Source organism: Podarcis muralis, chromosome 17, assembly GCF_964188315.1.
Source record: "Podarcis muralis chromosome 17, rPodMur119.hap1.1, whole genome shotgun sequence".
NCBI classification, from domain to species: domain Eukaryota; kingdom Metazoa; phylum Chordata; class Lepidosauria; order Squamata; family Lacertidae; genus Podarcis; species Podarcis muralis.
Window position 1 is genome coordinate 6,925,117 of NC_135671.1, and position 27,735 is coordinate 6,952,851.

Below are 27,735 nucleotides of genomic sequence, written 5' to 3' on the forward strand. Positions count from 1 at the left end.
GATGGGAGTTGTAGTCCAACAACATCTGGGGATCCACAGGTTGAGAACTGCTGGCCTAGAGCCATCATGAGTGGAGGATGCCACTGATAGGTTCCCCCACCCCAGTGAATTTGTCTAGTCCTCCTTAAAAGTCATCTAAGCTACTGTCACTACATCCTGTAACAGCAAATTCCATGCATTAATCATGTGCTATGTGAGGAAGTAGGTTTCTCTCTCATTCAGTTTCAGTGGATGACCCAGGTCTTAGGGGTGAAATTCCCTCTCTCCACTTTGCATTCTTTTATAAACCTCTGTCATGTCCCCCTAGCCCAGTGATGTCCAGATCTCACATGGATGCTCAAGTAAAGCGTAAAGGCAACTTTTGAATATTCAGGGAGCTTCGTCTTGTCCGTTTGAGTGTTTACGGGAATTATATCCCATCTTTCTGTTCCAACTGAATGCTTAAGATGTTTTGCAATATAATAAAAGCAGTGCAAGATAGATATTTGGATATATAATTGAAATCTGCTTAAAACTAAACCACAGCAGAGAGAGACCAATATACCCGGGAGGCTGAAAACCGTCAGACAGAAGGCAAATCAAATGCTTGCCTGAACAACAAAAAGTCTTGGCAGCAGAAAACCATAAAATACAGGGCAAAAGGAATCGCATAAGCCACAGTGTTTCACAGCCTGGCCACTGCTACAGAGGCAGAGTTCAGACATAATGGTTTAACACAGGACACAAGTGGCGCTGTGGGTTAAACCACAGAGCCTAGGACTTGCCGATCAGAAGGTTGGCGGTTCGAATCCCCGTGACGGGGTGAGCTCCCGTTGCTCGGTCCCTGCTCCTGCCAACCTAGCAGTTCGAAAGTAGGCCAGTCCAAGTAGATAAATAGGTACTGCTCCGGCGGGAAGGTAAACGGCGTTTCTGTGTGCTGCTCTGGTTCGCCAGAAGCGGCTTAGTCATGCTGGCCACATGACCCGGAAGCTGTATGCCGGCTCCCTCGGCCAATAAAGAGAGATGAGCGCCGCAACCCCAGAGTCGGTCACGACTGGACCTAGTGGTCAGGGGTCCCTTTACCTTTACCTATGGTTTAACACAGGCATTCCCAAACTCAGCCCTCCAACTGTTTTGGAACTACAATTCCCATCATCCCTGACCACTGGTCCTGTTAGTGAGGGATGATGGGAGGTGTAGTCCCAAAACAGCTGGAGGGCCAAGTTTGGGGGTGCCTGGTTTAACACTACAAGGAGGAGCTGCAAAGAAGCTTAGTCACACACGATCCCTCTTCTCTCTCCCCTGACATAATGAAACAGAAGAGGCAGGAAGCCTCCACAACCATTTTAAATTAACCGCAGCTTGTCGTGTTGTCAGAACCCTAAACTGCGGTCAATCTTAACTGTTGAAACAAGCCAGCTTCTTAAGCTATGGTTTGAAGTTGACTCGTTTTAACGAGCTGCTTTTAAGATTATGTAGGTTTGTTGGGTTCAGATGGCAAAGCAAACTATGGTTCGTGGAAGCGAAAGCTTCCGAACTCTTCTCAGACATGCCAGAAGGAAATGGGTGAAGAGGAGCACACGCATCTGAGGCTCACTATGGCATTCCACAATGAAGGTGCGGCAGCTGAAAAGGCCCTGCTCCTACTGCTCACCTGCCACATTTCAGATGGAAGGGAGAAATGGAGCAAGAAGGCTGATTGTTGGGCCCTGGTCTTGACCCCTTTAGGGTTTTACAAACCTTCACTTTGAACTGACCTTGGATACAGATAGGTAACAGTTGAATATCAAAAGCGACCGGCCAGCCATTTCTAGACAACAGTCTAGTGACAGTAGCATTTTAGTTTCTGGTGCGAATTTACATTTCTGAATTCCAGGTGGGGATAAATGTTTCTCAGGGACATCTGGTCACCTGTTGTTGGAGATGAGTGCCAGACCAGAAGGGCCTTTTTGGTCTGGTTTCAGATCTCGGATGTTACTTCAGGGAGGGGGGGAAACTAAAATAAAAATGCAGCATTGAAGCTCAGCCACACACAAAACAAAACCAAACAAACCCTGAAATACTCTAAACTTAAAAAAAGACCCTGTCAGCAGGGATAAAAGAAACCATGTGTCAGCACAAGCCAGCTGCTTTATCTAAGCTAAAAAATGCCAAATTGTAATTTAAACTGAAATAGCATCATGGGCAGCGGGAGGCTCTTTTGACAGCCCACAAGTTGTATATCTAATCTTAATTAGAATTTAGGGATGTGGCAGCTTTTGAAATAAACCAGGTTGCCACGTTTGTCCAGGTACCGGATTAGCTGATTTTTCTGCAGCGCTCCGTGTTTACGAGAGCTAAAGCCCTTGATTTATTTCATATATCGATTTTGGAATTTATGACGGATAGTTTTTCAGAACCACCTATCACCCCGGCCGTCTAATCGTTCCTCTAGTTAGAGATAGACCGTGTATACAGTATTTGCAGCATAGATCTGGGCTGGCTTTGTTGCTTTGCTGGGCTTGGAAACCTTGCTAATTTGTGAGTCTGAAGAAGAGATCCGGTTGCATGGATCTATGATTCCCACAAATCGCAAGGCCTCTAATTGATTTTGTGCTAGGGCTGGGACTCCACCGGTCAATTGACCAGTCAAATACTGTCAATTGACCGGTCAATTGGCAGCTTATTACTTGACCACAGTCAGATATGATCAAATATTCCATGAAAACAAAATATGCCCTCTGGTAGGTTGTGTTAATTGCTTGATAGTATCATCTGGTAGCAGAGGCAGCCTTGAAAGCTTTATCTCTCCGTCCCCAATGCCACAGGAGTATTTGTATGTATATCACGTATATGTGCATGTTTTCTTCCTTCCTTTCCAAGCACAAACATTTTTTTTTTTAGGAGCAGGCACCACCCATCCCTTCACTATCCCCATCCCCGGCAACAGATTCTGTGGTTTATAGTTGCTATTAATTTTGCTTAATTTCGTTTCAAAGCAAAATTTGTAACTGCTTGGGCTCGCTCTGGGATTCTAGGATTAAAGCCAAGAAGAGTTGCTCGCTGTCTTCAACATCATTTGCATAACATTTATATTTGCAGTAACATTGTGAGCTGTAAGCAGTAATTGACTTACAACCATTTTTAATTTAATTGATTCATAACAAGAGTTATCTGAGGTGGAATGCAAACCTGCAGTTTTGGCAGTTGCGCTTCTGTGCTGTGCTGTATTCAGATGAACAATTCCTTTTCCCGAGAACGAACTTGAAAGTACTGCTTCTGCCACTTTGCAGCAGAAAAGTTGGCTGCATACAGCACTGATTGGCTAGCATCTGTGACCACCAAACCCTTGCTACAGAATAGCCTTGCTACTTTTTTAAAAAAAACCGAAACAATGGAAGAAAAATTCCTTCAAGCGATATTCTTTTAAAAAAGCATTTTAAAGGCAGACAATCTTCATTGAAGCATGCTTGGATAGGTGAGATAGATGCTGAAATAAATAGCATTGGAATCACTGATGAGTATCAATGCACTTTAAGCAGAAAGGGGCCTAGCTTTCTCCATAGGGGTGCATGGAGAGCAGTGCACATGCGTAAAAGGTAAAGGTAAAGGACTCCTGGATGGTTAAGTCCAGTCAAAGGCGACTATGGGGTTGCGGCGTTCATCTCACTATCAGGCCGAAGGAGATGGCGTTTGTCCACAAACAGCTTTCCGGGTCATGTGGCCAACATGACTAAGCCGCTTCTGGCGCAACAGGACACCGTGATGGAATCCAGAGCGCACGGAAACACTGTTTACCTTCCCGCCGTGACGGTACCTATTCATCTACTTGCACTGGCGTGCGTTCGAATTGCTAGGTTGGCAGGAGCTGGGACAGAGCAGCGGGAGCTCACCCCATCGCGGGGATTCAAACCGCCAACCTTCTGATCAACAAGCCCAAGAGGCTCAGTGGTTTAAACCACAGCACCACCCGCATCCGTGTAGAGAACATACAGCCCCCAGTACAAACCTCCTTCCCTTCTCTAGTGGCCTCTGCTATGACTCAAGTGGGCCATTCAAGCCTTGTGGAGACCCTGCATGCATGACCCTCATGCATCACAACTCTGGCACTGCTCCAGCCCCCTAGCAAAGAGGTCAAATAAGTTCCCAGAGCATACGTTTTTTGTTAATTAAAGGTAAAGGTACCCCTGCCCGTACGGGCCAGTCTTGACAGACTCTAGGGTTGTGCGCCCATCTCACTCAAGAGGCCGGGGGCCAGCGCTGTCCGGAGACACTTCCGGGTCACGTGGCCAGCGTGACAAGCTGCATCTGGCGAGCCAGAGCCGCACACGGAAACGCCGTTTACCTTCCCGCTAGTAAGCGGTCGCTATTTATCTACTTGCACCCGGAGGTGCTTTCGAACTGCTAGGTTGGCAGGCGCTGGGACCGAGCAACGGGAGCGCACCCCGCCGCGGGGATTCGAACCGCCGACCTTTCGATCGGCAAGCCCTAGCCGCTGAGGCTTTTACCCACAGCGTCACCCACGTCCCTTTTGTTAATTGCCAGCCTATAACTCTGCCCATCGGGTTTTCCACTTCAAAGTCTTCCCTTCACTTGCTACAGGTGATGAGACTTTTCAACCTTGACTTAAGCCCTAACAAAAACCCGTCTGGTAAGAGTTTCTAGTAGCGAAAACGTTTGGGTTTATATATATATATATATATATATATATACACACATACACACACAAATGTTTCCTTTCCTATAGAATGCATCTCTACCCCTGTGCCTTGTGCGGTGTTCAGCCTGGAATACGTTACGGATGCACTTAAACAAAACCAGCCTTTGACATTACTCTGTTTGACAGGTTTTTATATGTTTAATTTACTCCCTTGTGTTTTTTGGGGGGGCCAAATGGGATAGGCGAAATATCAAATAAAAATACATTATCCACCTTTAGGCTCTCTCTCTCTCTCTCCCCACCACTTCCCCTGACCCCCCCCCTCCCCAGCTGCCTCCGCTGCCAAATCTCATGTCATTTTAGTGCGGTTATTTTTTCCAAAGAGGCAACTATTACAGCGTCAGCCCCCATATTGGAGGGAACAGCGGGGCGCCCAAGATACGTATCTATCAGCAGCTGACAAGTCATCATCAGGGAAGTAAATGGATGATGTTTCAGCTGCAGGGCTTTTGGAGATAAAACCTGCCCTTGTTACGAGGAGAAATTACTCCTGCCTGATGCACACTGTTGTCTTTGAGCTAAGCACCCCCAGCCCCTGACACTGCTCTGACAGGGCTGCTGATTACAGCCTGGCCCCACATTAGACAGAAGATATGGAGCAATTCTCTCTCTCTCTCTCTCTCACCATTAGAGCTGCAATAACAAGCCACTCATTACAGTTATTTGGGGAGGGGTGAGAGACCCCTCTCCCCCTCCCTCCATTCTGCACATGTCATTCTTAGCCATTAACATTTAATGACGCCCTTGAATGCAACCATAAATTGCGCCTCAAATGATGGACAAGAGTTGGCTTACACTTGAGTGGTCCAAAATAACCACCCCAAAAAAACCTGAAGATGAAGCAATAATTACTCTGGGATTGTCATCCCGTAACAATAGGGAGGAGTTGGCAGGGGCTCTTTAAGTACATAAGGGTGTTTGAAACTGTCTTGCTTGATCAGACAAAGGTCTCATCTAGAACAGCTGTAGCCATGCCTTGATTTTTTTCCCGTCCCTCTGCTCCCCAATGCATTGTGATTTGTCATCTTACTAGGAGAAAGGGGCTTGCTTTCAGAACTGGGTTTCCCAAGTCAGTGTTCTCCAAACTTTTTCTCTCTCTCTGGAAAGCCCATTTCATATTTGCTGAGGAACCTCTGAATATCTACGACAGACTCTCTGTGCATCACAGAAGACTCTCGGACATATTGTGTACCAGTTCACGGGGAACATTGGCTAGGCCTGTTTGGCACCGGCTGTCACCCTGTGGGACTTGAGCAGGCCCCCAGAATGGGCCGAGAACTCTTCTGGGGCTGTGCAGAGGAATTTGTCAAGGAATTTGTTAGCCATTACTGATATTCTGGGGGACGCGGGTGGCGCTGTGGGTAAAACCTCAGTGCCTAGGACTTGCCGATCGTCAGGTCGGCGGTTCGAATCCCCGCGGCGGGGTGCGCTCCCGTCGTTCGGTCCCAGCGCTTGCCAACCTAGCAGTTCGAAAGCACCCCCGGGTGCAAGTAGATAAATAGGGACCGCTTACCAGCGGGAAGGTAAACGTCGTTCCGTGTGCTGCGCTGGCTCGCCAGATGCAGCTTGTCACGCTGGCCACGTGACCCGGAAGTGTCTGCGGACAGCGCTGGCTCCCGGCCTATAGAGTGAGATGAGCGCACAACCCTAGAGTCTGGCATGACTGGCCCGTACGGGCAGGGGTACCTTTACCTTTACCTTACTGATATTCTGACTAGGGAATCCCAGATAATCTTCCAAGGAACCATGTCTAGAGCACCGTTTGAAAACCACGGTCCTAGGTTAACTTCTGAAAAGTCTTGAAAGACAGCTCATAGGAATAGCGAACTGTATAGACCATTGAATGGAACACTTTACTACCTAGACTAGACTTAGCTGAATTGGAGCATATCAATTTATGAGTGGATTTAAAATTAAATGGCTTTTCTGTGATAATGCTTCAAAATATATGCAGAACAAATCTAACCCATTGGCTGGTAAAAATGCTCCTACCTTTCGCTGACGAATGCCGCCAAATATGCTCAGATAGTTCCTGATTTAATTGGTTGCATTACAGGCAACTCCTCATTTGCGCATGACCAGCACAACTGCTAACGCTGACACTCACGTTCGTTTTAGCGCCGAAAGGGGGTGGGGTAGGGGTGGACCAAACCAGAAGGGACTTACGCATGTCCCACTGATGCATGTAGTGGTCAGTAAGTGAGGATTCCCATGTATTTTGCTTTCCCCACTTTTTGTAGGGAGGTGTCACGTGCTAAAACCGAAACATGTTTGAAAACACCACTGCTCTGACAAGCCTTCAGAATCAAGCTCCAGAATCAAAATTCTGAGGCGTCTGCTTCAACTACGTCTGGGATTTTTCCAGCTCTGTGTGTTTGTCTGTGTGTCTCGGTAATGGATGTGTCAGAGAGTAGACACATAGCACGTGATCCTGGTACAGAGTTCTGCAAATTCTTGAGCGCAAAGTGCTGGATTATGCTTAAGTAAACATTTGAAATATGCTACTGAGTTGTGTGTCATGTCTTCCCTAACTAGACCTGCAAGGTGTGCACTGTTCCAAGTAAGTCGTATTGGTTGCGTGTTGCGTACGAAATGTATTGACATTTAACCGGCCATCTAAGTTGACCCTGCAATGCAATTTACTGTGTCTATTCAGCAGTCAGTTGTATTGAATTGATTGGGGCTTATTCCCAGGTAAGTGGGGTTAGCCTTAAAGCGCAATCCTATTCCCACTGCTCTGAGAGTAAATCCCATTGAACCTAGGTAGCGCTTCCTTCTGAATAAACTTGCATTGGATTGTACTACTGAAATAAGTACAAATGTTTTGAAAGAGAAGAGGGGACCCTGTAAGGTAGTTTACAAAGTGCTATAGCAATGAACTGAAATATAGAAAAAATATATCTTTTGTAACAGCAGAGTTTTGTGGCTCCTTGAGACAAACGAACTCATTGTGGTGTAAACTTTTGTGGTATAAGCTGTCTGTCTCTCACACACAGACCCAGTAAAATACAATAAATGCAGTAAACCTAAACTTGAGTTAGCACTTTTCAATGAGTGAGATCTGATTTGATTAAGCAAAGATAAAAATAGGACAGGAAATGAAGCCAGGAAAAGAAATATCAGCCAAATGCAAGCTGGAATGAAAACATTTTTCCTTCTCGGCAGTAGTCTTAAGAGCACTGTTGCCTTGTGTCAATAGGCAAGCATTCTGATATTTAGGGGCTGCAATTTTAAGGCGCTTGTTCTTAGTCAACGCAACTCCAATCTGATCCCTCCCTCCCAAAGTATATACAGTGGGGATTGATCTCCTGGTGTACACGCTGATATGCGGGCAATGTGAACAGATAAAATGGGGAAATAACTTTCCCTGTAACGGCTTGCCAGTATCCCATTGTGCCGCAGCGGTAGCAGATTTCAGAGGGGACACTATTTTTCCCTTGCTCTCAGCCTCTATCTCTGTGTCTCCAACATAGGACCGAAGGGGTATGTGTGTGAAGTTATTGCTTCTGCCGTGAACATATATTATCTAGCACCCATTTGCTTATTTCATGCATGGCTGTAAGCTGGTCCAAACATGTCAGATGTGCAAGGACCCAAGGGGCCTTGCAAGGTCATAGCGTGACTAAGTAGATGCGAATGAAGATCCTAAGTAAGAGCAGTGTAAATACCTTTCCCTACTTAACCAGGCCTTTCTTTTACTGAGTTTGTTAGAAGAAAATGGGTACCAGTATCCTGGAGGTTAAGGGACGCAGGTGGCGCTGTGGGTTAAACCACAGAGCCTAGGACTTGCCGATCAGAAGGTCGGCAGTTCGAATCCCCACAACGGGGTGAGCTCCCGTTGCTCGGTCCCTGCTCCTGCCAACCTAGCAGTTCGAAAGCATGTCAAAGTGCAAGTAGATAAATAGGTACCACTCCAGCGGGAAGGTAAACGGCATTTCCGTGCACTGCTCTGGTTCGCCAGAAGCGGCTTAGTCATGCTGGCCACATGACCCGGAAGCTGTACGCCGGCTCCCTCGGCCAATAAAGCGAGATGAGCGCCCCAACCCCAGAGTCGGCCACGACTGGACCTAATGGTCAGGGGTCCCTTTACCTTTTATCCTGGAGGTTAGCCCTTGTGATTTTAGAGCTATGAAAATTGGCAATGTGTCCATTGATTGGGAAGTTCCTCTGGTTAAGAGTGTCCTTATTTTATTTTTTTCCAGGTCCTAATAGCCGATGACTACTCAGACCCTTTTGATGCCAAAAGCGAGGGCAGCAAGACAGGCAAAGGAGAAAACACTGGCTACATGGAACCGTATGAAGCCCAGAGGATCATGACAGGTAAGGATGTATATAGAGTGGCATATGCCATGTTATGGGTGCGACGTTTCAGCCAGTGCTGCTGCTTTTCCGCTTTTGGTCATTTCACTGAGGCTTACCTGAGAGCGGTACTCAGGCTGACCGCATTATTTATGTATAGAATTGCTGAGCCTTGCTGACGTAAGCCAGCAGACTTCTTTAACCAGTGCTTTTGGCTTCCCCGCATGTACTTCCCTTCCTCTTCCAGAACTGGATGATGGTCCAAAGGCTGAAAATGCCGTTTCCAGTCTGTCTGCTTGCCATTTCAAGGCTCAGTCCAGGATTGAAACCTGCCAGAAAGCTGCAATTGGCATTGGGCTCCTTCTTTATCTTTGTAGAGGCAATAAATAGTCATGTGCACATTCTTTGTGTGTGGCATTGCATGCGTACTGTATGTGTTTTCCTCTAAAGGAAGTAAGCACCCTTGATTTAGAGGAATAATATCCTAATGTGGAATATGGCGCTCAGTAGAGGTTCTTGAGAGGTCGTTTGCCCAGTGTGGTGTAGTGGTTAAGAGCGGTAGTCTCGTAATCTGGTGAACCGGGTTTGCGTCTCTGCTCCTCCACCTGCAGCTGCTGGGTGACCTTGGGCCAGTCACACTTCTCTGAAGTCTCTCAGCCCCACTCACCTCACAGAGTGTTTGTTGTGGGGAGGAAGGGAAAGGAGATTGTTAGCCGCTTTGAGACTCATTCGGGTAGTGATAAAGCGGGATAACAAATCCAAACTCTTCTCTTCTTCTTCTTGGCTGAAGTTGCATTAGGGTTTGTTTGTGGCACATTGATCCCATGGCAATGAGCTTGAAACAAGCAAACAGCCTACTGATTTTCGATGGTAGTTTGCTTTGGATCCTTGAATTTAATTTCAGATGAGAACACTTGCTGTTTAACGTATTGTGCACACCGAGAAGGTTTCTATAGCAGGGTTTTGTTTCAAACTGCTTGCAGTAAATTACACAAATGGGCCTCTTTATTCAATGAGATTTAGAGCCTCTAGGACTTCTGTAGATTTCCATAACTTCCAAATAAACCTGTTCAGCATTGGAGTGCTAGTTTCATGTAAGGAAAAACCTGTCTCCAGGTTCAAGGAAAATAACAGTTTCGGATGGATTGATTGTTAATCTGAAACATTTTGGTGTATCTCTCTCATTGGTGGCTTGATTTTCTTCCTTACAAACGTATTTATTTTTATGTATTTATTTTGTTGTTATTATTGTTATTTATTCTGATTATTTTTACCGTGTAATTGTTTAATGGATGCACTCTTCGAGGCTTTTAAAAAAGATGGTATGAATAGATTCTTGATGTTTGTCTTAATTCAGCATTTCTCATTCAGTGCAGATAATAACGCTTAATGGATTGAACTTCTGTTTCTTCATGAATGCTAATTTCTTTCTCTGAATAGGAGTTCCATAGTAAACAGAATGTAGGGAAAGGCACAGGAATTGCCTTGCTAATTATGATGCACATTAGCAGCCATGTCAGACAAAACAACAGATGTAAATGTATCGCCATTTTATGATGTTTGAGTAAATTGTCTGCGCAGCCAATCTATTTTCAAGGTTCTGCAAGCCTTCAATGTATAGGCATAACGCTGTCTAGGAAACTCAAAGGATATCCAGCAATACGATGAATGATTGCAGTTTCCACTCTGATTACAAAGATGAAACATTTATATATTCCTCAAAGGGTAGATATGCGTGATGGAGAACTTGTAATGTCACAAAGCTTACATACAATCCAGCTGTTAGCGTCTCCTGTCTTAGAGGACTACAGTGCATCTTAGAGCTTTGGAGCACACTCTGTAGTCAGTAAGGGACTGTTGCCCCTGAAAGATATTCTGTGGCAAGTCTCTGCTGTCTTTGTCCATGGAGTTTTCTTGGCAAGGATACTGGAGTGGTTTGCCGGTTCCTCCTCCAGGTGGATCACGTTTGGTCAAAACTCTCCACTATGACTTGTTCATCTTGTGTGCCCTGCTTGGCGTAGTTCATAGCTTCTCTGAGTTCTTCAAGCCCCTTCGCCACGGCAAGGCAGTGATCCATGAAGTCTCTGCTGTATTATCAAGAAAAGGGCCATTCTACATGAGGTGGCTCCTCAGAGAGGTTGGAGCTCTCTCCTCAGTGGCTAACTACATATTATAGGGAATGTGGGTGGCGCAGTGGTCTAAAGCACTGAGCCTCTTGGGCTTGCCGATCAGAAGGTCGGCAGTTTGAATCCGGGTGATGGGGTGAGCTCCCGTTACTCTGTCCCAGCTCCTGCCAACCTAGCAGTTTGAAAGCACACCAGTACCAGTAGATAAACAGGTACCACTGTGGCAGGAAGGTAAACGGTGTTTCCTTGCGCTCTGGCTTCTGTCACAGTGTCCCATTGTGCCAGAAGCGGTTTAGTCAGGCTGGCCACATGACCCAGAAAGCTGCCTGTGGACAAAAGCCGCCTCCCTCGGCCTGAAAGCGAGATGAGCGCCACAACTCCATAGTCACCTTTGACTGGACTTAACCTTCCAGGGGTCCTTTACCTTCAGCTTACCTTTTACATATTATAGGCAAATGTGTTTAAGAGAGCCCCAACCCAGAGATTTTGTTAAGCTGGAGCTCACCAGAGCTCAGCTCCGATGCCTCTCAGGTGGGCACCATTGCCATTCTTAGAGAACAAGGGAGAAGTTCATGGTGAGCTCATTTTTCTAGAAAAATAGCACCACCCCATCCCTTTTTAAAGGAAAAAAAATCTGCTTCATGGGGAGGGAATTGGGTGAGAAGAAGAAGTGGTATGATTACCTCTTTCCCTGTCTGCCATTTCTCTGTTCCTGATAGACCCCATGCATACTTTTTCCTGCCTGTGTGGTTCATGTTGCTTAAGTGTATATATGTGCATGTGGGAAAGACAGAGACAGAGCATGCTGCTGAGAGCTTTGAGATGAAACAGGACATAAATTGAACACATGGATGAACAAATAGGTAGTAGACTGCCCAGGTGGCCTGAGCTTCTGGTTCATGTCTGTGCTGTGGCACAATAATCTGTTCTCTCTCGTGCGCACACACACGGCTGCTGTAGAAACATGTACACTATCCCATTCTAAGTCCACCAGGTCAGGGTCTGGTCCGGAACCATAACACTTTCCTCCTCTTTTAGTGTCACTAATTGGGGCCTTGACTCTCTATATGAATCTGCCACATAAGAATAAGAAATATCCACTTGCAGTTTTTTAAAAAAACCCAGAGATACATATTTTCTTACTCAGTTTTACATGCAAACACTGTAATTAAATTAAAACAGTTGCATGTGTATGCAACAAACTAATATTTTGAGACTACTATCTGAAAAAAAAACACCTTGTAGATTTTTATCCATTGAAATGTTAGAAATGAACGTTTGGATGAATAAGACTTTTTTTTTTGTCACTTGAAGCAATACTGTGCATATTTAAGCAAGTACAAAAGCAGTGTATAAAAGAGAGAAATTAATGTTAATGTCTCTATTGATTTCTGTAGAACTAGATAGCCTGCTGTTTAATTATGTCACAGCAGCACTTAGGCAATAGCCTTGATAAGATTATTTAATGGGTTGAACAGCAGGGCAGAACAATAAAACTGATTTTTTCATTTGTCTTATTATGGCCGGCTAATCTTTGGTTAAGGCTGCGCAAAATTCTCCTTGGGCCCTAGGCCTCTAAATGTGTTCAGCAATCTTATTCTTGCTAAATTTATGCCCTTTACTTTATTCCAGATTTGCTTTTAGTTTTTCCCTTGGGGGTGCAAAGTTTAATGGATATGGCGCTTTGAAGACTCTTCTAATGCATTTTTCGAGCACCGCCAACAATGGGATGTTAGCTTAGGCCGTGTCATGGGATCTGGCTGCAGCCCTTCAGGGAGATATAGAATCCATGAAATGGGAAGACTTACAGTGCTCTCACTAAAAGTCCAGATGTAAAATTACCATGTCTATTATTAATGAAACACTTAAAATATGGTTGGCCTGAGGTAGACATGACATGATATTTCTCATTGGTGTGGAGAGTGCTTGAACGGAACATCTGGGGAAGCTTGGTTGTTTCTATATGGAGCAAAGGCCTTTGTTGGAGTATTCCCTCCTCCCAGACTCTTCCCATCCTCCTTTTGTGTGGGGCTACAGAGAACAGCACAGCAATTGCTTGCAAACATCCCAGGATGCCATGTGGAACAGCAGACAAGGACTTTCTTGTACAGCTGCTGGAGAGGAGCGCTCCAGCTTGCCTCCTGAAATGGAACCCTTCCCAACCAGCAAGATTTGCTGCTGATGTCTCTTGTTGAAGGCCGATCTGCAGGTGGGAATAATGGAACAGTTTCAGGAGGCAGACTGGAGCTCTCTTTACTTAGCAGAGCCACAAATTAATAAGCGCTTGGCTGTTCTTTAGGAGCAGGTCTGATGTTCCCTGTGAATTCTTCCTTTACAGATCATGCAGACCGCTGGCCTTCAGCTGCGTGGGGCCCCTGTTGTGACCTCAGGCTGTGAGCCACTAGTGCAGAGCTTTCCAAACTGTGCGTCGCGACACGTTAGTGTGTCGGCTGCATTGTGCAGCACGAATGCTCCCTGCGCTCCTACCGGGGCTGGAAAGGGGTTAGTTTAACCTCTGGTTTTCTAGTAAATCTGAATTACTGTCTCGCAAAGTGATGCATTTCTTAAAAGTGTGTCACCCAGAGACATCTTTCCCATTGTTTACTGGCGCGTTGCGCCAGGGTGCCGGCCTCTCAGGGGTCTGCATGGCTTTGCCAGTGGCTTCCCCTTTCCCTCCTGCATGCCCAGCAGCTGTGCCCCATCAACCATATGGCTGGCGGGTGTGCAGCTTGCCTCCCAAGCCTCTGTGGGAGGAGAGTGATCCCTGTAGAGGCTTGGGAAAAGGTCGACAACTCTGGGAAACGGGGAGGGGGGGCACTGGAGGGATCTTTGCACCATGGCGCCAGATATGCTTAAGACGGCCCTGGTGTCACCAACATGAAAAGCTTGGGAAGCACTAGTCGGCCGGAAACCTACTAGTGTGGGTCACAACCTGATCCAAGATAGGTCACAATAGGAGCACTACCACCATGCAAACCTATGGCAAAAAATTAAGAAATGGGTTCCCAAATGCATGTTTGGCTTAAAAGTGCGCCCTAGATCTTAAAGAGGTTGAAGATATCTAATGTGGAACATTGTGGGGAAGTTCATACAGTGGTACCTCGGGTTACAGACACTTCAGGTTACAGACGCTTCAGGTTACGGACTCCACTAACCCAGAAATAGTACCTTGGGTTAAGAACTTTGCTTCAGGATGAGAACAGAAATCGTGCAGCAGCTGTAGCGGGAGGCCCCATTAGCTAAAGTGGTACCTCGGGTTAAGAACACTTTAAGGGTAAGAACGAACCTCCAGAATGAATTAAGTTCTTAACCTGAGGTGCCACCGTAATTAGTTTTTAGTGAGAGGCTCACCTTTCCACCATAAAGCCTGAAAGCGGAACGTCATTTGGTGCTTTTACCTGCGATGTGGTGAAAATTGCACTAGCGGCTAACCATGAGTCAAAACCTTGCTGGCTTGCTCTGACTTTTCTTACACATCCCCACCACTCTCTACTCTTTTCACACGTCCCAGGCTGAGCTTGCCTGGCCAAGGTGCAGCCGCCGCCTCATCCATATCTGCACTTCTTCAGAATTAGTGAGCAGAACCTGACGTACATGATTGCGTATGTCTGGAATTTCAATATTGTAAGTAGGCCAAGTCATAATGATTTTTCCAGCACAATATGTTATACCTCCCTCCTCCTCCTCCTGGTTTGTAGCGCAGTCTTGTGCCAGGACGTGTTCATTCCCTCGGTGCTTTTAATTTTCTTTTCGCTTTGAAATAATCTCTTAATACTTGGCATAATTTTAAGGCAAACTAACTCTGGAATTTTGGGAATCGGCATCTCTGACTCCAAGCCAATGCAGACAAGAAGATGAACTCATTGCTAGGGCTTTCTCATGGGGATCAAAGAGTCAAGAGGATTTTGAAACAAGTTCTACACTGGAGAACTGTGGAGGGGCACGTGTTTGCGTGGGCCTTTCCTCTCTGATAATCAGTGGGACTTAAAAGACGAGTGCTGCTGTTTGCAAAGCTGTGTTGAAGCCATAAATGAAATGGGAAATTGGTGGCAAGAGTGGCTGTGTGTAATGGCACACATCCCACTGTTTCCTCTTGAGCAGGGACGTCCAACTCCCAAGAGACTATGATCTACTCACAGAATAAAAAACTGGCAGTGATCTACCCCTTTTTTGGGGGGGGGGTTTCAGGTCAAAGTTTTTGAGCTTTTTTAAGGGAGGAAAGTCAAAGTTGTTGAGTTTTTTGGGGTTCGGGTCAAAGTTTTGAGCTTTTTTTAGGGAGGTATGTAGACTTTTCCAGGTTCAGGTCTAATTTGTTGACCTTTTTTATAGAGGGGCAGATCATGCGCAAATGGAGGACAGGGCGATCCGCACAAAGGAAAAAGAGCCCACGATCAACCCAAGCCTCCCAGGTTCCCCAAATTGGGCCACCAGCTGTTTTTGGACTACAGTTCCCATCATCCCTGACTACTGGTCTTGCTAGCTAGGGATGATGGGAGTTGTAGTCCAGCAACAGCTGGAGACCCAAGTTTTGGAAAGCCTGCTTTAGAGTTTTAAGATGGCAAAGCTTCTGGAACTGTTGGATTCTCCCCTATGTGGGTGTTCTAAGATTTGAACTGCAGTAGGGGAAGAGGTTTCTGTATCTCTTGTGTATCTCATAGCATTTACCGTATGTTGCATTTTAGAGTGTACAAAGCATGTCACATATATTATCTTGGTAATCCTACAGAAGCCCTGTAAGGCAGGTCAGTAATATTACAGTGGATGCTTGGGTTGCGAACAGGATCCGTGCAGGATGCACGTCCACAACCCGCAGCGTCCGCAATCCGCAGCGGCGCATCTGCACAAGTGCAGGTTGCGATTCGGTGCTTCTGCGCATGTGCAAAGCACGATTTAGCGCTTCTGCGCATGCGTGACCGCCAAAACCCAGAAGTAACCTGTTCCGGTACTTTCGGGTTTTGGCGGTCCATAACCCAGAGAAACGCAAGCTGAAGCGTCTGTAACCCGAGGTATGACTGTATCTCCATAATGACAGAGGTGACAGGGAGAACGATTTGTGGCTTCCCTAAGGCCATCTCCTGGCTGAGATAAGATTTTAATCGTAGGCTTCCTAGTACATAGCTCACTTTCAAGTTACTGTTGTGCTCAAGTCCAGCTAGCTTCTGATCAGAGCCTAGTGCACAACAGTTTTCAGCAAGGGAGACTGTGGCCTGTTTCTATTCCTGAAATGCTAGGGGCAGTCATGGTTGGAGAGGCAGGAAGTCCATTTTGCTTCTGTCTCCTTCATTCCTGAATCATTAACCTTACAGCTTGCCTGAACTCAAAGCATTCTTGGTCCCAGTCTTGTTGCAGCTTGAAAATCTCCAACTACGAGTGGGCTTTTTCCTTCTTGGTAGTGATTCAAAATGGATTCACTTTTGAATTGGAATTGTGGCTTGGCTCCATTCCTTATAGCTACTTACACTGCCTGCCTGGACTTCTGGGTCAGATTGACTGCCATTTCATAAGAGTATCTATTTGAAGTAGATGAATAAATGAACAAATTAAGTTAATTTGGATATGCAGAAGATATTAAAAATAAATTTAAGGAACTGCAGAAAGTGGGGGAAGGAAGTCAAGTTTTGAAATATCAAAATGATTGTAAAATCAGTGAAATGTATAAATAAAAATTATTATTATTATTATTATTATTATTATTATTATTATTATTATTATTATTATTATTATTGTTGTTATTATTATTATTAATACACTGCTTCCCTGACAAAGGTGGCTTCCTGTTCTTTAGGTTTGGAGCTGTAGCACACAACTGGAAGTCTTTCTGGGAAAGGAAAGTACATTTTCCTTCCTCTTAGCCTGTCTAGAGAGTTGTTTTCGATGACCAGCACCTGGTTTGGGAGCTAGACCAGGAAGGAGTTCTGGAGATAGGATGAGTGTGCTAGATTGAGTACACTAGATATTAGTGAGCTCAAAAGTGAGCTGTTAACTCAGCAATCTTCCAGAAAAGACTGAGAAAACTATATACTTGATAACTGTTCCTCGTCTACCTTTCTCCTGAGCAGACTCCCGGCAGCAGAATTTTATGGTAGCCAGGTGGACACTCCTTCAGCCACTCTGGGCTTACTACTGGGTATGCCATTGGTCCTGAGGCCTAGGAAACAAAGAGGAAGAATTAGGGATCAAGGTTGGGATTAGGATGCACTTGGAGGAGGGCTGCCCTAGATGAGTCTCCCTTTGGACTACTGTGGGTTCCTCCAAATCATCCGTGGTCATGGGGTTCTACATGGGGCCTCACCCCTCTTCCCCCAAAGAAGATTCTCCAGGGTTCAGGTGAGATGGAATCCTGACATCTACCTCTTCAGGTCTCAGTGCCCTCTTCTAGCACAGGGGATATGGGTTATGCAACATCAACCCTCACAATTGACAAGCAGTATGAAGCTTCTTGATAGGCTAGGCCCAGTATATATTCTATGAACCTGGCCCTCTGCTTGGTCAACAGAGCTGTACCTCTACACCTGCTCAACTACAGGTTTCACAACTAAGCCTTCACTTGCTGGAGCCCAAGCCCAAGTGTCAAGGAGCCGTCAGGCGAGCACAGGTCATCCACAGGGCAGGAAAGAACTTGAGACATGATATGCAATTAGCTTTTCTTCACAGAAAGTAACAACACAGCGGAGTTCCTCCGACTCAGCTCATCTAGCTGGAGACATTGCTGAAACTGACCTCTGGCTCCACCTTTCCTCTCTAGCCTCTCACTCTGGATCCCTTCCAAGCACATGGAGACTGCAGCTAGGGGTGGTCTCCTCCTCTGGGCTTGTCTGACCCGTTGCTCAGCTGGACTCTCCACGAGTGGAGTGTCAGGAAAGGAGGAGAGCCAGCAAGACTGGGAGTGTCCTGCTGCTGGGTATCAGGCACAACCTCTGACTCCTCTCTATTGAGTCTGTGCTCACATGGAGATAGACTCTCAGCCTCCAGCCCTGTCCTGTAAGGGCCTCTATCTTCTGACCCACCCACCCACCTCACCTTGATCGCTCAAACCTGCTTCTAGCACCTCCCAGCTTGTCCTTTCCCCAGACTGCTCCCCAGTGTCAAAGTTTTTGAGCTTTTTTAAGGGAGGAAAGTCAAAGTTGTTGAGCTTTTTTGGGGTTCGGGTCAAAGTTTTGAGCTTTTTTTAGGGAGGTATGTAGACTTTTCCAGGTTCAGGTCTAATTTATTGACCTTTTTATAGAGGGGCAGGTCATGCGTGAATGGGGGATGGGGCGATCTACACAAAGGAAAAAGAGCCCACGGTCAACCCAAGCCTCCCAGGTTTCCCAAACTGGGTCACCAGCTGTTTTTGGACTACAGTTCCCATCATCCCTGACTACTGGTCTTGCTAGCTAGGGATGATGGGAGTTGTAGTTCAGCAACAGCTGGAGACAGACTCTCAGCCTCCAGCCCTGTCCTGTAAGGGCCTCTATCTTCTGACCCACCCACCTCAGCTTGATCGCTCAAACCTGCTTCTAGCACCTCCCAGCTTGTCCTTTCCCCAGATTGTCCTTTCCCCAGGGTCTAAGTCTTCTTCTTCTTCTATGTCCTCCTTGGATGGCTCTTGTGCAGGCAGCAAGCACCTTCCTCATCCAGCCAATCCCTGACACAAGTCATCTCAGTGGCCCTGAAATGGAAACACATCCAGCCACATCTGTGGCTATATCAAACCTGTTTCTCCACCTGAAGGCCAGAGCCCTGTATATTAGAACTCTGGGGATTAGATGAAGGAGTGTGCCTGGTCTCCTCACAGCTGAATCATCTAAAGGCTTTTGATGTGACCAGCAATTTAACAGCGTATGTTACTGGCAAAGGGGTCAACTCAGCGAACCGACAGCATCATCCTTGTGGTTTGCCCACGTACAATGTTTGTAGCAGCTGTAGCAGCTCCTTTCAAGAACTGGATTCCAGATATCCTGGGAGTGCTGAAGACCTGGCCTTCCCATGATCCTGCGTCTACTTGAGGCAAGCTTCTGAGTGCCAGCTCCTTTTGTAACTCATCTTTGTTTGGGCATGTAATGTCATGCACTATGGTAACAACGGATGTTTCAAGCCGCGTGATTCAGTTCTTGCAAAATCCTTAATCCTCCTCCTGCACAGGTGGTTTACTAGCACTGCAGTTTTGCATCATCTCCAGTAAAGGGCAAGGGATGGTGGGGACACAGAGAGGGAGAGAGAATTGGCTAGGCATCAATATTTCATATTTCCCTGGACACTTCTTCAGCGACAACATAAAATGTTGCTCCCCAAGAGCATGCAATAGTCTATATTTCATGAAAATGACAAGCTGCAGAATGAGGGACTCAAACACTGAAGCCTATGTTCCCTAGGCAGTTTTATAACCAACAACTCTGGGTGGCTGGAGGTGGGTTGCATTTATTTTTATTATTAGTCACCTTGCTCATAAAAATGATTAGAAGGCCATTTGCAAACAAAATAAAAACGCTAAAGCCAATTACAGTAAACAACAATCATCTATACAAATAAAAGGCAGGTCAAGGAAGCCTGAGCCAAAATCCAGGTCATTGTTTTCTTGAGAGTTCAGACGTTAATAAAACCCATGGGTTAAACCAACCTTCTCAGGTCGTAAGCTGCTGCCACTCCTATCTTTTGTCCACCCATCCTGAGCTAGGAGATCTCTGGCTGTACTCTGGACTGGGTTCAAAGGAGCCTAAGTGCCACTCTCTGCTCCTAGGGCCTCAGGAAAAGAAATGCAATTTTGTTGTTGTTTAGTCGTGTCCGACTCTTCGTGACCCCCTGGACTAGAGCACGCCAGGCACTTCTGTCTTCCACTGCCTCCCGCAGTTTGGTCAAACAAGTGCTGGTAACTTCGAGAACACTATCCAACCATCTCGTCCTCTGTCGTCCCCTTCTCCTTGTGCCCTCCATCTTTCCCAACACCAGGCAATTTTACACAGCATCAAATGTGAGCAAGAGACCGGCTTAGTTTCAAGTGCCTCTATTTTAGTTATCAAACCCTCTGGTGGGTCTTGTTGGGCCCCAGTTGCCAGCTTAGAGGTAAGGGGGATGTATGAGTATTGAGTGGCAACTGCAGCCATCGACTCCATTGGCAGGGGGTGATGTAGGACCCTGGCTCTCCACCTACTTATCCTCTTCCTAAACTGGTCCTCCGCTAAAACTAGCCGCTGATCAGAGCTGCGTTTGGATCCCCTTCAAAGCTGGAGGAAGTTTAAGTAAGAGGATGAAAGAAGCATTTCTTCCCAACTAGCTTGCTGGTATGAAATAGTTCGTACAGAAGGAGTAGAACCTGGAGCTGACTCTTAATGGTTGAGGAGAAGCATATCAACTTTCTCCCTCACCTTCGACAATTCCTCTAACATTAGGCCTTAATGATCCACAATTTTCTCCTTTGCTCAGCCTGAGGATATGCTCTTGCAGGCATGGATTTCCTGGTGCTAAATGAATTTTTTGTGTAGAACAAATGCCTTCTTACAATCCAAACATTTATACAGGAGGAGTATATTCAGAAGCTCAGATCTAGAAAGGCTGACACACACACACACACACACACACACACACACACACCAATAAAAGTACAGTATGCTTATAGACGGTTGCAATTCTTCTTCTGAATCAGTAGTGTCGTTTTATTTTTAAATAACCTATAAATATTCATGTACAACTTGCCTCTCACAAATCAGTGAAGTATAAAGTGGATTAAAAAAAAAAACTTGCTCAAAAATTCGTTTCAAAACCTAACAAGAATGCACAGGTGGTGATGTGCTTTTAACATGACAATGATAATATAAATCTCTTTATATCACAAGTCACACTTTTACTTGGAGACAGAATTAGGGCAGTGGCATAACAAGAGCTGGTGCAAAATAAGGGAGAGGCCCGATTCTCTGGCTTGGAGAATCTTAGCAGCTTTCCAGGATCTAGCAAGCAGCTAGACTTGGGATGGGCTGGTCCCTCACGTTACCCTTGAGACTCCAAAAAATACTCCTGGTTGCATTAGCCTCTTTCTCCCGTTCAAGGTATACAGCCCTTGAAATGGAGATTCAGGCAGCCTCCCTGCCCTTGCATCCAATGGCTGTGTGATGGGAATACAGGGCTACACAGCCTACCACCACTGGACTACCGCAATGCGCTCTACGTGGGGCTACCTTTGAAGGTGACTCAGAAACTGCAATTAATCCAGAATGCAGCAGCCAGACTGGTGACTGGGAGTGGCCACCGAGACCATATAACACTGGTCCTGAAAGATCTTCATTGCTTTCCAGTACGTTTCCAAGCACAATTCAAAGTGTTGGTGCTGACCTTTAAAGCCCTAAACGGTTTCAGCCAGGTATACCTGAAGGAGTGTCTCCACCCTCATCATTTGGCCCAGACACTGAGGTCCAGCTCCGAGGGCCTTTTGGCGGTTCCTTCTCTGTGAGAAGTGAGGTTACAGGGCAGAGGGCCTTCTCAGCAGTGGTGCCTGCCCTGTGGAAGGCCCTCCCATCAGATGTCAAAGAAATAAACAACTATTTTACTTTTAAAAGACAACTGAAGGCTGCCCTGTTTAGGGAAGTTTTTAATGTCTGATGCTGTGTTGTTTTTAATATTCAGTTGGAAGCCACCCAGAGTGGCTGGGGAAACCCAGCCAGATGAGCGGGGTATAAATAATAAACTATTATTATTATTATTATTATTATTATTATTATTATTATTATTATTATTATTATTATTACCACGACTGTGGATGCACATCAGCCATGCTCTCCTCCCACAAGCTACATATTCAGCCGGCACATGGACATTCTGTGCACACAGTGTACATTTTACATTGTTCTGGTCCCCCACCTAGGGAGGGTCACTGGTTAGTCCAGCACACCGCCTCCCTTACATGGATGAGCTCTACATCAAGGAAGAGAGAACCCTGTGATGTCCTGGCATGAAGCAGCCTGTGGACATATTTAAGGGGTGGACCAGTGCAAATAGGAACTTAGCAGGAAAAGCAATCTACCACGCACCTTGGATTTTAAAGGGAATGTTTACAGAGACTTCTTGCACTGTCCCAAGGAGGTGCTGATGGGCACACTGACCCCCTCTTGCACCCCAATGAATAGTTGCAGACATTATCCCACCCAAACACTCAGGAAGACGTACCATATTTTTTGCCCCATAGGGCGCACCGCCCCATAGGACGCACCTTGGTGTTTTTTTTGGGGGGGGGGAATAAAGGGGGGAATTATTTTTCCCCCCCAGGCGCGGGGGAAGCCCGAGCTTCCCCCAACCCCAGCCCCGAGAACAGCCTGCTATCCGCAAGCCTAGGGAGCCCGGCGGGAAGTCGGAGAGCTGCGCGAAGCCTGGGCGCGCTCTTCAGCGCACCCCAGGCTTCGGAATGCAGGCAGCTCTGCGCAGCCCTCGGGAGCCCGACGCGAAGTCGCGCTGGTCTCCCGAGGGTTGCGTAGAGCTTCCTGAAGCCTGAAGAGCGAGAGGGGTCAGTGCGCACCGACCCCTCTCGCTCTCCAGGCTTCAGCGAAAGCCTGCATTCGCCCCATAGGACGCACACACATTTCCCCTTCATTTTTGGAGGGGGAAAAGTGCATCCTATAGGGCGAAAAATACGGTAAATACTCAAGACTGGTGTGTGTGGATGCTGAATCTCTTCCTTTTTTCCCTTTTGCGCTCTTGCATAGGCTTATGATGTGGATCAACAGGACAGAGAACCAGAATTTTGTGCAATTGGATGGAACCCTTGCCCCCTTTCTGAGCTTGCCTTTTTTAATGCGCCGTGTTTGGAAATGTGGAATTTGGAAATAATAATAATAAATGAGCAAAAGCAGGTCTGAACTCGGTCATCCCTTAGCTGTTGTGAAAGGGAAAGATTAAGCAATGTTTTTTTCCCCTCCCCTTCCTTTTCTTATTACCTTTCGTTGAGGTAGCGTTGTGATTATAATAACTAAAGGGCTGTTTCCACGCACTCCCAGTTCCTTTAATTAGAGCCACAAAAGGCCTGGATCACATGGCGAAGGCGGAGGTAGCAGGGTGTTGCATTTGCATGTCGTCCACCTCCTGGAAATGTGCCTGCCCTTGTCAGCTCGGAGGGGTTAATGCCATGAAAGTTGACAGGTGCCGCAAGAGGCTGTAATTTTTCACTGCTGACAAGGGCAGAGAGAGTGGGGTAGTGCCCTTCTGGGTATGTCTATCACCCAACAAAGCTGCATTGTTTAGGAATTTATGGGAGCTGAGCAACGTGGTCATCGCATGCCACGAAAAGGGACTGTCTGATGCTTCAGTCACACACTGAATCCAGAATCTGGAAGGTAGAGGACAAGGAGATTAAAATGTTTGTGTTGTACTGTCAGTACAGTAGTACCTCTGGTTACGTACTTAATTCGTTCCAGAGGTACGTTCTTAACATGAAACTGTTCTTAACCTGAAGCACCACTTTAGCTAATGGGGCCTCCTGCTGCTGCCGCGCCGCCAGAGCACGATTTCTGTTCTCATCGTGAAGCAAAGTTCTTAACCCAAGGTATTATTTCTGGGTTAGCGGAGTCTGTAACCTGAAGCGTATGTAACCTGAAGTGTATGTAATCCGAGGTACCACTGTATACGCTGCTAAACCTTCTCAGAATTTTCTGGGGAAATGTTTGATCTTGTCAGGAAAATCTTCCCGTGTATAGTCCAGACAATATTTTCAATGCTTGGTATATTTTGTGTTGTATTACTATATTGTGCAACGAAGCCCCTGACACTGGTGCTGTGGAACATTCCGTTGACATCCAGAGCTGTCAGAATGTCCAAAGGCTATTTCGGCTTCTGTAGGGACAAGAGTAGGTTTCTTGGGCAGACTGAGGAATTGGAAAAGGTGCCAGGAGATAAGAGAAGCTGAGATCCAGAAATGACGATAAGCAGTGTTCCGAGAAACAACCAGCCAATGGTCAGAGGAAGAAAGGGCCAAGGAGGAAAAAAAATCTGAGTCAAAATTACATATGTTAAGTGTCTTTGGTTACAAAAGCCAAGAAGATCCACTGTGCATGTCCCACATTTTAGAACAGGCATAGGCAAACTCGGCCCTCCAGATGTTTTGGGACTACAACTCCTATCACCCCTGACCACTGGTCCTGTTAGCCAGGGGTGATGGGAGTTGTAGTCCCAAAACATCTGGAGGACCAAGTTTGCCTATGCCTGCTTTAGAAGCTGCTATTAGTTACAATGGCTTGGTACAGACAAAGCAAGTGAGATGTAGAGGTTTTTGTTTTTTGTTTCAACTTGGTTGGAGTAAGCATCAATGTGTGTTGGACTACAAGATGTTGCTTAGAATGCCATCTTTTTAGCTAAATAATTTCCCGTCTCAATGATACTTTTCTGGTGGTGGGTGCATTGAATTTGACAGTGGTCTTGTGGTCCCTAGATACTGAAGCTTTCAGGTAGTGAATGAGATATGTGTGAATGAGCTGCTACTCTATCTCCTTACTGTGTGTCTCTGTTGACATCATCTGTAATTTGATGGTTTCTGTTCCTTCTCTCTCTGTCTGTCTGTCTCTCTGTTTAACAGTGTGCTTTCCTAGAGATACTGGCTTGAGCTGTCTGCTGGCATAAGCTCATTTAGTTTCTGAGTTCTGGGGAAGAAACTAAAGATAGTTTTAGCTTGTGCTGTCAAAGATGCAATATATCTACATTACCGTTGTATAGATAAGGCCTACCAGACACCATATGTCTGCTTCCTGTGCTGTGATAATGGAAAAATTGGTGTCGTTTTATCTTCCTTTTGACTGCAGTCTCTGGGTCTTGACTTGATAATTTTTGCCTTATTTCGTGGGCCAGTTTGGGAAGCCATCTTCAGACAGGCGTCCCAGCTATACAGGAAGGACTGGGGCTAAACCCTGTTGGAAAAAAATGTAACACATGAGTTATTAGTATATATATACATATGCACAAAACAAGTCTGAATGAAAAATACATACACCGTATTTTTTGCCCTATAAGACGCGCCAGACCATAAGATGCACCTAGTTTTTGGAGGAGGAAAACAAGAAAAAAAATATTCTGAATCTCAGAAGCCAGAACAACAAGAGAGATCGCTGCGCAGCGAAAGCAGCGATCCCTCTTGCTGTTCTGGCTTCTGGGATAGTTGCGCAGCCTGCATTCGCTCCATAAGATGCACACACATTTCCCCTTACTTTTTAGGAGGGGAAAAGTGAGTCTTACAGAGCAAAAAATACGGTATTTCTTGATTTTTAGATGATGCACCCGGATTTCATGTGTCTTTGAACACCGATGACGCCTCTTGCCTCCTCTCAGATGGAGAGGAGACCATGATGGATGGGCATGTGATTGGATGTAGAAAGTAGCCTACTGCAACATTTACATTTGTGGCGTTGCCCACTTTTGACTCTGGCAACACCCACCACTGCCTGGCACCATTTCTGCAGCCAGTGGGGCTTTTCCTCTGCCAGCCAGCCACGGCGGATGATGGTGACGGGGGGCAGGGAGCTGGCTGAGAGAGAAGGGCCATTGTTTGCTACGCTCCCCAACTTTCCAGTCTGAACAATGTGGCTAAACCTGTCTGGTGGTGTCCCAGCTGAGTCAGGCAGCAAAGCAGCAGGTTAGAGGAAACACTGGTTTCATGGTGGTTTTCGCAATACATGGCAGGGCTTTGCTTGCAAAAGTGTGCGCTGGATGCTCAAAGTAGCAATTATGGACTCAAAGCCAAAGCCAAGATTGAAGGGGGGAAAGTACAAGGAATTTTTGTTCTTTCCATGGGAGGGATGTTATTTTTCATCTTCAGAGGTGAACCATGTGTTTATGGCAGGCTATATAAAGCAAGCAGCTTCAGCATTGTGCACAAAGATCATAACCCACTGTTTTTGTGATGGTGCTGCCGTCTCAAACATGCTCCCTCTCCCACCCTGATAAGGCTTGTCCTACTTCTTGTGTTGCATTGACACCACCGCACCATAGTTGTTCCAAACTTCAAAGTCCGATTGCACCAATACATTTCCCATAAATGTTCTGGATTGCGGTGAGAGAGGCGATAGCTTAAGCACCAGTATTCATTTTATGAATTAAAGCTGTTGTATGTAATATCTAAGGGACACGGGTGGCGCTGTGGGTTAAACCACAGAGCCTAGGACTTGCCGATCAGAAGGTCGGTGGTTTGAATCCCCATGACGGGGTGAGCTCCCGTTGCTCGGTCCCTGCTCCTGTCAACCTAGCAGTTTGAAAGCACACCAGTGCAAGTAGATAAATAGGTACCGCTCTGGCAGGAAGGTAAACTGCATTTCCGTGCGCTGCTCTGGTTCGCCAGAAGCGGCTTAGTCATGCTGGCCACATGAGCTGTACGCCAGCTCCCTCGGCCAATAAAGTGAAATGAGCGCCGCAACCCCAGAGTCGGTCACAACTGGACCTAATGGTCAGGGGTCCCTTTACCTTTACCTATGTAATTTCTATGTAATATATCTATACATACACACACACACACTGTATCTATCTATAGTGTATATTTCAGATTCTGCCACGGTTGAATATCTTGATTCTGAGTCCCAAGATATTTAGGCTATGCCTAGAGATATTCCTTGATACCAGGCTGCTCTTCAGGCCACAGTGGATTCCAGTGCTACAATGTGGTCTCTCCCATTTTCTACTTGTTTAGTTATGTCTGACTCTTCGTGACCCCATGGACCAGAGCATGCCAGGCCCTCCTGTCTTCCACTGCCTCCCGCAGTTCGGCGAAACTCATGTTCGTAGCTTCAAGAACACTGTCCAACCATCTTGTCTTCTGTCATCCCCTTCTCCTCGTGCCCTCAATCTTTCCCAACATCAGGGTCTTTTCCAGGGAGTCTTCTCTTCTCATGAGGTGGCCAAAGTATTGGAGCCTCAGCTTCAGGATCTATCCTTCCAGTGAGCACTCAGGGCTGATTTCCTTCAGAATGGAGAGGTTTGATCTTCTTGCAGCCCATGGGACTCTCAAGAGTCTCCTCCAGCACCATAATTCAAAAGCATCAATTCTTCGGCAGTCAAGCATTTTCTACTAGGGTGTCATAAACCAGAGATATTATTTCAGTCCACAGTAGACCGTGAATAGGGCACACTATTCACCTCTTTCTCTCTCCCCCAAACAGTTTGCCTATTTTCTCTTCCCCCGTTTGCAACCCACACCTTCCTTGGCACTGCTTTGAAAAGCAGACAGCAGTTGTTCAATTACGCTGCAGCCTTCTGGTGCAGCCTGCCTTGGCAGAAAGAGAAAACCTTGCAACCTGCCCACTGGCATCTGTGTAGCAGGCAGGCGGCAGTTCAGGCACCCTCCTGAAACTGAGGTTGGATTAGCAGGTGGCAGAAGTGGCCAGGAGTGCTTTTGATCAGTTGCATCCGATACACCGGCTACGTGCCTTTTGAGAGCCAAGACCTTGCGACAGTTATCTCTGTCTTTTATAGACCATTGACTATGAGAATGCATTCTGCGAGGAGTTGCTATTGAAGGCAGCCCAGTGGGCAAAGAATGCTTCAGTCTGACTGCTAGTGAGCCTTGGCTGGCAATCAGGTTACCCAGCTAATTCTGTGCCAACTGGGCTGGTTGCTAGTGAGAATCTGAATCTAATTTAATGTGCTGGTTCTTGCCTTTCATACCCTGTATTAGCACACGGGAGAGAGCAGTGT

General features: G+C 46.3%; 1 protein-coding gene across 1 annotated transcript in view; it reads left to right on the forward strand.

Moving 5' to 3' along the window:
- Positions 1–27,735, forward strand: part of SHB (SH2 domain containing adaptor protein B) — a 155,244-nt gene that overhangs the window by 59,740 nt on the left and 67,769 nt on the right. The window contains exon 2 of the mRNA XM_028711838.2: positions 8,881–8,998. Within this exon, the coding sequence (XP_028567671.2) occupies positions 8,881–8,998 (118 nt within the window). The remainder of the gene's footprint in view (positions 1–8,880; positions 8,999–27,735) is intronic.